This window comes from Bactrocera neohumeralis, chromosome 3, assembly GCF_024586455.1.
Source record: "Bactrocera neohumeralis isolate Rockhampton chromosome 3, APGP_CSIRO_Bneo_wtdbg2-racon-allhic-juicebox.fasta_v2, whole genome shotgun sequence".
NCBI lineage: Eukaryota > Metazoa > Arthropoda > Insecta > Diptera > Tephritidae > Bactrocera > Bactrocera neohumeralis.
The window spans coordinates 4,939,789-4,951,646 of NC_065920.1; the positions used below are offsets into that span (position 1 = coordinate 4,939,789).

General features: G+C 39.0%; 1 protein-coding gene across 1 annotated transcript; it reads left to right on the plus strand.

The window, feature by feature from the left end:
- The first annotated feature begins 8,668 nt into the window (after window positions 1-8,668).
- Window positions 8,669-11,553, plus strand: LOC126754091 (zinc finger protein 583). The gene is made up of 2 exons (XM_050465989.1): window positions 8,669-8,771; window positions 9,378-11,553. The coding sequence occupies exons 1-2, from the start codon at window positions 8,669-8,671 to the stop codon at window positions 11,312-11,314; spliced, it is 2,040 nt and encodes a 679-aa protein (XP_050321946.1). The 3' UTR covers window positions 11,315-11,553.
- Window positions 11,554-11,858: the final 305 nt, after the last annotated feature.

Sequence of the window (11,858 nt, forward strand, 5' to 3'; positions counted from 1 at the left end):
GGTGACCAATTACTTTCCAATATTTTTTCTTTCATAAATTTATGCAATTTGTTTGCTCACATTTATTCTTGCTCTTCTTCTACTTTGCTTGATTCCGGCAAGTTCAAGGTAATTCCCGAATTTTGAAGTCAAAGTCTGCACTTATGCTTTCTTATCGTTCAACAGCAAGTGTCGCAAGTTTTTTTAGCGAGAAATCAATAAAGCTTAAACTCAAGTTAAACACTTTTTCTGAAGATATTTTCGTTAAAGTAAACACACATGAACTGAACCGAACTGCATGCAGTTTTATGAAACCGAAACCAGGTTCAAAGGCTTCAAGATAAGATTAAATTTGAACACAAATTTGAGCAAATATTGCAGTTTATATCTTGCAATATTCGCGTCGAATCAAGTCATAAATGAGTCAGTGGATCGATTTTGTTTGCAAAGTGAGACTTTTAGTACAAAAAAGGGAAAAAGTGCAACGATTATTGATTATTTCTGCATACTATAAATGGAGTTTTAAAACCCATGCGTTATGGTTAAGTATAAAGGGTTACGTATATCAAAATATACAGGATGAGTAGAGAGTTTGAAAAATTAACTATCTTTCTGAAACTTGGTGTACATGCACCTTGACACTTTGAACAATAATCCAGCGTAAATAGTGATCCCGATATTTGATAACTCACGTATCACATAATGGGAGCTAGTTCGTAGTAAAGGTAAATCAATTTAAATTGGAGTTATATTATATAGTATTTATCAAACCCGGTTCGTCCATTTACTCCTGGAGAGTTTTTGATAATAATTATGTATCCCTAAAGAAGCCTCACCATATTGATTTCAATCAGTCAAATGCTTTCTAAAATAGGCGTTTAAGATAATAAGCATAGAGTTTAGTTAAATAATATAATTCTACAGTTTTAATCGGTGGATTATTCCGGAACATTTATTTTCAGTTTTATAATAAACACATGCGGTAAATTTTTGCAAAATCGAAGATGATCGAGGAATTGTTTAATAGGATTTTGCTAAAGGTTGTATCTAAGGCTTTTTGAAACTTTCCTTGCCTGTCCTGTCCTGTTGTCCAATCTACTGAATCTCAAAAGGAAATGGGCGGAATTAATTGCTTGCTTTCAGTAGAGAAAAGCTTTTCATGGATTATTATCAACTTCTTAATTTTTGCATTAGCACATCCCGGAATATAGAACCCTTGTAAATTGGAATAAAGTAACTGACAAAAATAAATCTTTTCGTACTAACTGCTAGACTGACTGATTGATTGTTCTTCGGCTAATCATCTTTGTGTACATTATGGGGTTACATGGGTTTCCTCGGGTAAAAAGCAACCTTCGCTCGACTCGTTAAGAATTTTATCTCTAAGATCTGTGTAAAATTTCCGAAGATCGGTTGAGTAGTTCCCGAGAAAGCTTGCCAACTGACTTCAAAAACACAGTTTCGAGAAAAACTCTTTTAAAGACGGAGCTCTTAGCCTTGTAAGCCTCGAGCGCACAAGTTCTCAAGGCTGTTTAAGACAATATTCTAGAGATCTTGTAGAAATTAATAAGACAACTCGAAATTGGAAAGGCAATTAACTAAAAATTTATTTTTAGAATAAGAGATCCGTAGTAATCGTTTGAGAATATAAACGCAGAAAATCAAATAAATCAATTTTGGGAACCATGAATACTTGTGCTCCCTATAAGAGAAACTTTTAATGCAATATCGGAGGAAAAAATTTGAGTTGAGAGTAAATTTAAAGTTGTTTCTGTCGCTGACATCGACTGCAATTTATACGATATCGGGTAACTATAGGATATAGCTGCCATACAAACTAATCGATACAAGTAAAGTCCCTTTAATCCGGTCCCACGACAGTCGGTCAAGAACTGTTAACTCGGTAGGATTCTGCCACTACAAAAACAAGTCCTTTTACTTATGGTATTTAGTTGACACAGTCCTCGCTGTATACATCGTAAACTTTGCATCAAAATTTATGAAACCGTTATTTATTACAATACAAAACTGCACACAAATCACACGAGATAATAATAATTATGGAAAAAGTGCGTGTAATTTCTGTGACTCCCTTCCCATCGCGACACATTGAAGTGCTTGAGAGCAGAAGCACACCTGCGCCTTATTTTCGAAAACGTTTTTGGCACGTTACAAAGTACTTAGCGCTACAGAATATCCTCAGTGAAATGCGAAAAGAAAATCAGACATCGTAAACAACAAAGCCAGCAAACAACAACCACCCCGCTGAGGAGTTGCAAGGAGTTTCGGGCGCACCGGTTACTTGATTTGGCGCGAAAAAATCACTGTAACGGCCAACATTACCAGCGATCAGTTACTTTCATTCACGCCACACAAGCACACATACGTTTGCCTTTTGCGGCGCTTGGGTGACTGCGAAATTTCTTTAAGGTTTCTCAAACACACGTGGACGCGCCGGCCTTTGTGAGCGCAGCAAAACGAGCTCGAGAGCCAAGTCGTCGTCGTCGTCGTGGTGGTGGTGTTTGTGATCCTTAGTTGAGGTGGTGCGGCAGCTATTCGCTGGTGGCTGTCTGCCGCTTAATGATCATTATGTTTGCGCGACTTATGCGTCTTGGTACGTGCTAAGAAGGCAACAGATGCAGCTGAAGAAATTTTCAATATAAAATGTAGCTTGGCAGATCCTTTGAAAAGCGGCATAGAAATTGTAAAAGAAAAAGTAAAGTTAATGCATAGTAAATGTACGCGTATGTGTGTGTGTATGTATTTGCCTATAAGGGTTGCAAAACAATCACAGCTTGCCGATCAAAATCAAAATCCGGCTAGCGAAAGGGGATGATGACGGCGGAATGCCGCAGCGCGTTGCAATATTGCAAGCTGCAGTCTGGCTGCGAAAGGTGGTGGCATGCATGTCCTGTGCCAGTTTGGCAGTTTGCTAGTGTGGCATGCCTGCAGCCGCCCAAATTGAGCGCCAGGTACTTTTGCAAGGACCTTTCGTTGTAGTTTGCTCGGCGCCAGGTAAAATGCGTAGGGTTTCGTGGATGGTGAATCAAAGGCGCGTTATGTGATGAGTTCGTTTGCGATTGTGTGCATGTGCGCGTGTGTGAAAAATTCAATTTAACCGAATTGAGCTACTCGCCTCACTTTTGGGGTGGCAGCTGACTGTTTACATATTTTTTGAAAAATTTCAAAACATTCTTGTGATATGCGAGCGCGCAGCGGTGTTAGTATTCGTAGGAAATATTTCCAGTTTTCTTGTTTTTGTTTTTGATTTTTTTTTTGGCTGTGGCATGTTTGCGCACCTTGACATTGTCAAACTTGTAGGTAATTTCTTGAATTTGTTATTTATTGTAACTGCTGCTTGTTTATACTCAGCGATGTGTTGATTATTCGCATTGTATTTAATGAGTTTTGCATCTTTTGCTTGAAGAGCGGAAAGTGGCGATCTTGTCTCGTGCTAAAATCATATTTGCAGCTGCAACTTCCTTTTAGCGGGGGACACTACGAGGCGGTGCACTTAACGACGGTTTCATTTGGCATGCTCTAATTGATTGCAGGATTGATGTCGATTGTACGGATATAGAATAAAGTTGTTTTGTCAATAGATTTATGTGATCAAGAGAGTTATTCGAGTGAATTTATTTATTATGGTAATACGTAGATAAAAATAACTACAAAAAAACTAGAAAAATAAAACAAATATTTCTTGAAATATTTTTAGATCAAAAGGAAATGCACTGATGCTTTGAAACAGAAAAATGTCATCAAAATGAAAACTAGTTGTTTATTTATGCTAGAAAGAGATTTTACCATAAACTAAAAAATATTATAAAAGAAATCTAAGGAACCTGTTTAAACTTAAGCTAGGCCAGTATTTTAATATCTCTCATCTCCACATTTGTAACATGATTTCAGATTCCCAAATTAGCCTTTATAGCGTTGTTTTCAAAATATATCAATATTTTAAGGGGTTACATGGGTTTACGGATTTCAAAAAATCAATTTTAGGTTTATCTGATTAAATTCTACAACACCTCTAGAATATTGTCCTACATTGTCAAGGTGATCTGAGTAATAGTTCCGAAGATACAGCCGTGAGAACTTATACGTTCGAGGCTAGCCAGGCTTATTGTCCCGTCTTTAAACGCGTTTTTCGCGAAACTGTGTTTTTGAAGTCGTTTGGCAAGATTTCTCGAGAACTACTCTATCGATCTTTATGAAATTGTACACAGGTCTATGAGTTAGAATTTTAAAGACAAGGACGAAAGATTTTTTCTGTTACAACTATTTAAAAAATAAAAAATGTCGCGAAATTTTCACTGAATTTTCCGTTTTTTTGTAAAAATGTCTGCCAAAAATCATGTTTTCAGTTTTTTTCCTTCGTCCAAGTTCTAAGTTAAGGTTTTAACTAAAACATGGATTTCTTCACTTAGATGATCCTGTAAGGCGTTAACATGCCAACGCGGGTGCATCTTTTTTCTGAGGGATCACCGGAAATGGCGTCGCAATGGCCGTGTTTAAAATATTTTTCCCAAAAATTTTAGAATTTCTTTGTTAATACATATGTAGTGTAGGATTTTAATAATAAAAATTCGAATAAAATATTTAAATTTTTATATGAGAAAAAAATTGTTGAAAAAATGCTGGAAATCCATGTACCCCCTTAAACTAAACAGTCATGCAAAATAAAATATAAGAAACGTACTAAAACCTGTCTGCATTGAGAAGAATCTTTATACCGCTCATTTAAAAATTTTCACATCCGTACCTTTTTATTATGAATTCAGATTCCATCATCAGTTTTTAAGGGGCTGTCTTCAAAATATATCAAGATTTTAAGCTAATAAACAATTTTGTCTCAGATTTTTTATAATGGTGTATTATCTTTAATAAATTATTTTAATACCCGAAAAGGGTATATATTAGTTTGTCACGATATTTTTAACACGAAAGAATGAAACTTTGGAGACTCTATAAAATATAATCTAAGTAATCAGTATGATGAGCTGAGTAGATTTGCCCAGCCCGCCTGTCTATCCATCAGTGTGTATAATATACGCGAACTAGTCTCTCAGTTTTTGAGATATCGATAGAAATATTACATATGTTCCTTTTTCCTTACAAGGATATTCATTTGTGGGAGCGGCAGATATTGTACCATTGCATCGTATAGCTGCCATAAAATCTGCACGTTCTGAAGCAAGTGATTCTATGGAAACCTTTTTCATTTCATAAGATATCTTTACGAATTTCGGCATGGGTTATTGTCTACGGCAATAGTGTGATATATAGAAGCTAGCTGTCATACTAGCTTATCGACCAAAATCAAGTTATTTTAAGGATTTTTAGTGAAGGGTATTATAGCTTCGGTGCAACCGAAATTTACGTGTTTTCATGTTTTTTGCTAGATATAATTTTTCCATAAAGCAAATGTCTGTGTAAAATTCTTCAATTGAGCTATCCTCTTTTACTATAAATATAACATTTCTTGCAAATCCAGAACAATCTTTAAATCACCAAGAATCTAGTATTCCCATACAAGTTTTGTCTTAACAAAAACTGTGCCCAACCCGAAAGTCTGTTGTTTAAAGTTAAAAATTTCCAACCATTTAAAAGGATTTTTATATTTAGATCTTATAAATATGTATGTATATGCTTAAGTCTCAAAATCATTTAGGATCAGAGTTCATACCCAGAATTAAAGGTTTTCCGAATCTCTTGGCGTTTATGAAAGAAAAAAAAATAACTTTATTTATTGCTAGGTTTGATACTTCACTCCAAAAATTTAGAAAAATATCTTTGAAAGTAGTCAATACCTATAAATATATGTATAAGTGAAAAACTGATTTTTAAAAAGTCCAGGAAGAAAATTCATTTCACTTGCTCATTCAACTCTTAGACTCAAGTAGATAAGGATGAGAGTATGAGGCTTCCAAATTTAATACTTAACTACAGGCTGAAAATTACGGATCATGGAAGTATGTAAGTCCGGAACCTAAATTAACTATGAAATGTTTCTTTGGCATGACATCGTATAACTTTATGATTTTATGAGGGTCTACAATGGCCCGACTAAAAGCTGTCCACGCAAGAAACTTTAAGGATCGACTTTTTAACTTAACCTTTGATCAATGCCATCGCATATGGTTTCGTCGAGTATCTTACGATGTATTTAAGTATAAGGAATTTTGTAAGAAGATTTCTCCATGAATTAAAAACATATTTTGGGAACTTCAAATGAAATCTTGTATTGTCTTGGATACTGTTTTTATATACTGGTGTATATTGATGTATATAATAGGTATAAAAATATGTAAGTGAACTCGAACCTCAAACAGTATTGGGAAGCCTGAAAGCTTCAGTTCGAAGTTTTCATAGGCTCGAGATCATCTTAGTTCTGATAATGAGAATACCAACGACTACCGAAGCCCGACAAAACATACCTTCACAGTTCAATCCAAGGAGGAATCATTTCTTATGGTTCTTTTAATCGCATTTATGCTGTTCTGAGCATGTAAAAAGTAGTATATATTGGTAGAAGGACTGGCGCAGTGTTGTTAAATAGGCTATAAACGGGTAAACGGTATCTACGCCAATAAAAAAGAAGAAAACGGTCCTTTTAAGATATATCTAATACTTCCATTTTAGACTATACTTTTAAATAGATTACTTTTTCGAAACTATAAACTTAGTATATTTCGTCGAGCAGGATTTTTAACTTCCTAACTTAAGTGTAATAAAACTCTGGCATCAAGCAAATCAAACGTAAAGCGAACCAGAAGATGTTGTCAAACGAAATAAATAAAATATAAAGAAGTATGCGATCCCAAACAAAATTATACATACATACTATATACAAACACATACATATGTATCTCTTCACTACATAAAATGTTATTATTATTTATCTATCGTATTTGTGTCTGCGCAAAAGCATGTAAAGCTCTCTTTTAACCGGTAAGCAATATGAAATCTTTCCAACAGAGCTCTTAGCTAACTGTAACTTTCCAGTGGAGCAGAGGTACAATGAAAACGAAACAATTTAAAAACTTAACTAAGAGCGCCAACAAATACATTTGCCCCAATGAAGAGCGTCAACAACTGAAAGGAGCATATAGATCTAGCATATACCTACATTGAACTGTATACAAAGTGAGCTCTTTTCATTGCAACATAAAAATAACAGAGAGTACCTTAGCTTGAAAGCGTAGGCTGAGCACTCACCTGTACGCTTCAAACAGCGCTGAGCGAGCGCGATTCAAGCCAGGTGTAGAGCGCAAAGCGCAAAGCTCACAACATAATAAGCTAAAGTAAATAAGCAACGAAGAGCGCCAACTCCACCCATAAGTGAGCACAATAAAGTGTGAGTGTGAGCGTTGAAGTGTAAATCCAACAAAAAGCACTAGCGAGCGAGAGCTTGTTTTGAAACGGAGATACATGCAGCTGCACACGGCGGTCACCGGCCAACGCGTAGCACTATGCTGAGCGTTAGCGCTCGGTGATCGTGATGCGTGAGCGCTGTGGTAAAAAACACAATGACAATAAGAAATCACGGCAAATAAATTGACAAAAGCACCGCTACTAGCGGTGACGCTGTTGAAGCCACGGCAATCATTGGACGCCGTCGCGGTGTGAGCGATCGCTGCACGAAATTACAGAGCGCAACGATCGCTAATACGTTTGCTTATCGAATTTTGCGCCTACCATTGCGTTGTGTTGTCGTGCTTTCCTTGCACGCCACTGCCCCAGCCACAGCAGCCTACCTACTTAATGTAGTCCGCATATGCATCTGTCTGTCTGTCTGGCTGTGTGAATGCGCCTCGAAATGTGCCATAGTTAGTATGTGTATTTATAATCAATGTGGCATGTCGTGGCGCATGTGGCACGTGCTGTAAATTCAGCATCCACTCACGCATACACATCACAAGCCGAGGCGCACATCTGTTCGGCACTGCGTCGCTGGTGGATGCTGTACGCTATTGTTGATGGTGGTTATTGTTGATAGTGTGCGGCTGCTGGCTGACTCAGATGGCGATCGTGTGCGTTGATGATCATTAACACATATCGGCAGTTGTAGGCTACAATCATAATGATCTTGTTGTTGAACTGAGTTAGTGGTTGATTTTAGGATATTGAAAAGATTCCTTTCATTCCCCTTGCTGTCGGCAGTCGCATGGGGATCAACGGACGATCGGAAGTAGGTACCGCGCTGCAGATGTACATATGTGTGTATGTATGTGGCGGCTTACAAATATCCTTGTAGTACGTGCTATGCCGAGAGGGGTGAATTCGCTGGTGGTGGCGATCATACCGCACCAGATTGCTTGCCCTTACCCAGGGGGTTGATAATTTCAAATATTTCTATGCGTCTGACATTGACTTGGTATAAAACTTAAAGTGATCGTGTTCCATTGCATCATTCGTAAACGAAACTGCAGACGTGAAACGTGCGACGTGACGTGCGGATGGTACAGCGAAAAACTAGTGATTATTTCCAAAAAATATCCATAAAACTATATGCGAACTGAAAGTGTGTTGTGAAATTGTGATGTTTGATGTTTGAGATGCTAGAGTGATTTGTTAGAAACGCAAATTGTTGAAAAATTTTCATTGAAAGCGCAAAACAAAATATTTATGCCAAGTTCCTGGTGAACAAAAGTGCTCTGTGATTTGTGTCTTTAAAACAGTGATCATGGATAAAGTCAACTATAGCAAATGTCCACTCAAGAAGCGTCCCATAATGATGCTGGAGCAGGAGGAGCAGCAGCCAGAACACATGGATTGCTTGGATCAAGGTGAGTACCTTTCAGATATAGATTAATTATATGACTTTTTAACCAACTTAAGCAGACTACGACTCCAGAGTTGAACTTTTTATAATTCTGGCGCAGAGCTTTCAATATTTTGGTTTTAAAACTTCATAGATTTGCTCAAAAAAGCAACATAAAACATATTGAAGACTCAGAGCTCAACGAGAACTAAAAATTTATTTGAGTAAGAGTTATTAAGACTAAATAAATCTGAATGCTGACAGTAAACTAATTTTTTAAATAAAAATTTTTAAGATTAGTTAAGTCAGTCGACTAAAAATAAATCTCATTAATCAAAACTACTCAGACTATTAGTCTTTTCGACTTAATCAAAGTCATTAATCAAAACTACTCAGACTATTAGTCTTTTCGACTTAATCAAAGTAATTTTATTGCTGAAATTGACATTAAAGATCAATGATTAAGTATTAGATTAGAACAAGTGAGACTTCAACATTGCGACTAAAATCAGATTAATAAAAACTAATCACTATGAGTGGACCGAGTTAAAATTGACTGCATTAATAAACCAAATCTCGAAATACAATAAACTGCATGAAAATTTTATTTAAAAACTTTCTTGCTTTCCAGACGAAGGACCCGTTGATCTCAGTCTTGCTGCTGGCACAGCGCCGACACACCAACCAGCTTCTTCACCGCCACCAGAACCAGCGCCTGCGCCCTCCACCTACACTGCGTCCTATCAATTTGGTCAAGACAATGCCGAACAGCGCACGGCGCTACCCACACCGCCGCCGTCAGAGAAATCTGTCGGTGTTTTCACACAAAATAAAGAGGAGCTGGCGCGACGCATTTGGGAGGAAACGCGTGAGATCGCGCGTGCCTTTCCCGATGTCTTCACGCGTGAGGAGATTGCACGCAGCTTGGCGCGTTTGGGTTATGGCGATTTTCCGCTGCCGCCGGAGGATGAAGCGTGCGGTAGGGAGGAAGCAGAGCCGAGACCCGAACCACAACGACAGCAATATGATGGCATAACACCTCCGCCACCAGCAGTGAATGCGGAATTTGCGGCGCGTGAAATCAAGCAGGAGATAATTGAAGTTGATAATTATGTGCCGACAGCGGGACTTCGGAACTACAATAACAATTTGTTGAAAAGTATTGCTGAGTATGAAGACTGCGTACAACCGCAAGCTTACGGCATGCAGGCGGAGCAGATGCTGTCACAACAACGGCAGCAGCAACAGCTTATTTCAGCGGCGCCACAGTCCATGCCGCAGGCGACACAAGCGGAGAACTGCTACTATCAAGTAGAGCGGCGCGATTATGAGCCACAGGATTTGAGTGTGAAGAGTGATTTGCCGGCGCGGCGCGTGCTTGGTGAGAATATCAATCTGCACAATGTTGCGCGTGCGCTGCTAAGCATGCAGCAAATGGGCACTAATAACAATAACAATAATGTAGCGTATGCACCCGGTATGCACGAGGAGCGTCGCACAGCCGACTCACCAAATGCCAACACGCTGAAGATCAAGACCAACAACGATCTCTACTACCAGTGCCAGCAATGCCACAAATGCTACTCCACCTACGCCGGCCTAGTGAAACATCAGCAAACACACGCGTACGAGAGCACCGAATACAAGATTATACGCAGCGTGAATAACGCCGAAGTGCCAGGCGCGCTCGAGGCAGCTGGTGAATTCTCCAGCGACAAAGCCGCAGCGCTTATACATTCCTCCAGCGTTGCATCTGCGCAGTCGGCGCAAAAGCCTGTCGGTGTGCCGCGCTACCATTGCAAGGACTGCGGCAAGTCATATTCCACATACTCGGGTCTGAGTAAGCATCAGCAGTTTCATTGTCCCGCCGCCGAGGGCAATCAAGTGAAAAAGGTTTTCAATTGTAAGAACTGCGACAAGACCTACGTCTCGCTGGGCGCACTCAAAATGCACATACGCACACACACGCTACCCTGCAAATGCCCCATCTGCGGCAAAGCCTTCTCACGTCCCTGGCTGCTGCAGGGCCACATACGCACACACACCGGCGAAAAGCCCTTCAGCTGCCAGCACTGCAATCGCGCCTTTGCCGATCGCTCGAATTTGCGCGCACACATGCAAACCCACTCGGATGTGAAGAAGTATTCGTGCCCCTCGTGTACGAAGTCATTCTCGCGCATCTCTTTGCTGGGTAAGCACTTGCAGGGCGGCTGCCAGCAGTCGCCGCACTCAGCATCGCCAACATCGTCCACCGAGAATTTGGCATCTTACGCCGCGTCGGCTACATCAGCTGCGCTCAACGGCGAGGGTGGCTTCAGCCAACAGCAGCTGCAACAGCATATGCAACGGCTGCAGCAGGGCGCTTACAATGATGAGAATATGCCAGCCGAACGCCAGCAGCCGTCCGCTTACTATTACGCCGACAGCTTGGGTAGCAGTGGTGACGATCAGGAGGAGTTGGAGGAAATGCATTACAGCAGCACGACGCCACCGCTAACGGCACAGTCAGCGCAAGCGCAACAACAGCAATCAATGCCGCTAATGGCGGCGCACGGCGGTGAATACTGAGTGTTGAAGTGGTGTTGTATGTATGTTCGTGTAGCCGAAAAGTCTATTTAGGTATTGAAAAAGGATACTCATAATTTAGGTTTTAGTTTTTAGGCTATAGTCTTTAAGGTTTCAAGCAAGTTAGGAACTCAGGTATTAATATTTAAGATTGTGGGGAATACCAAAAAAGTATGCAACAGTGCCAAAAATTAGCGGTAGGGTATGACAGGGTCGCATGTTGGTGTGGTCAATCGGTTGTGACAGACAATTAGGTAGGTATTTATTTATTTATTTGAAATATTATAACTTATTTATTCAATTATTTATTTATTAATATAATTTAATTTATTTATTTATATATTTATTTAATACCATAATTTATTTATTGTATTTATTTATATGGCATTTATGTGACCTCAAAACATATTTGCGACATGTAGCGGAATTTATAATCGCAACTATATCATTTCTGAAAAAAACATAAGAAAAATAAAAACTCGAAATTAAAATAAAAATTTTAATATTTTTTAAAATTAAATTAAAAAATTGCAACCAAAAATATTTT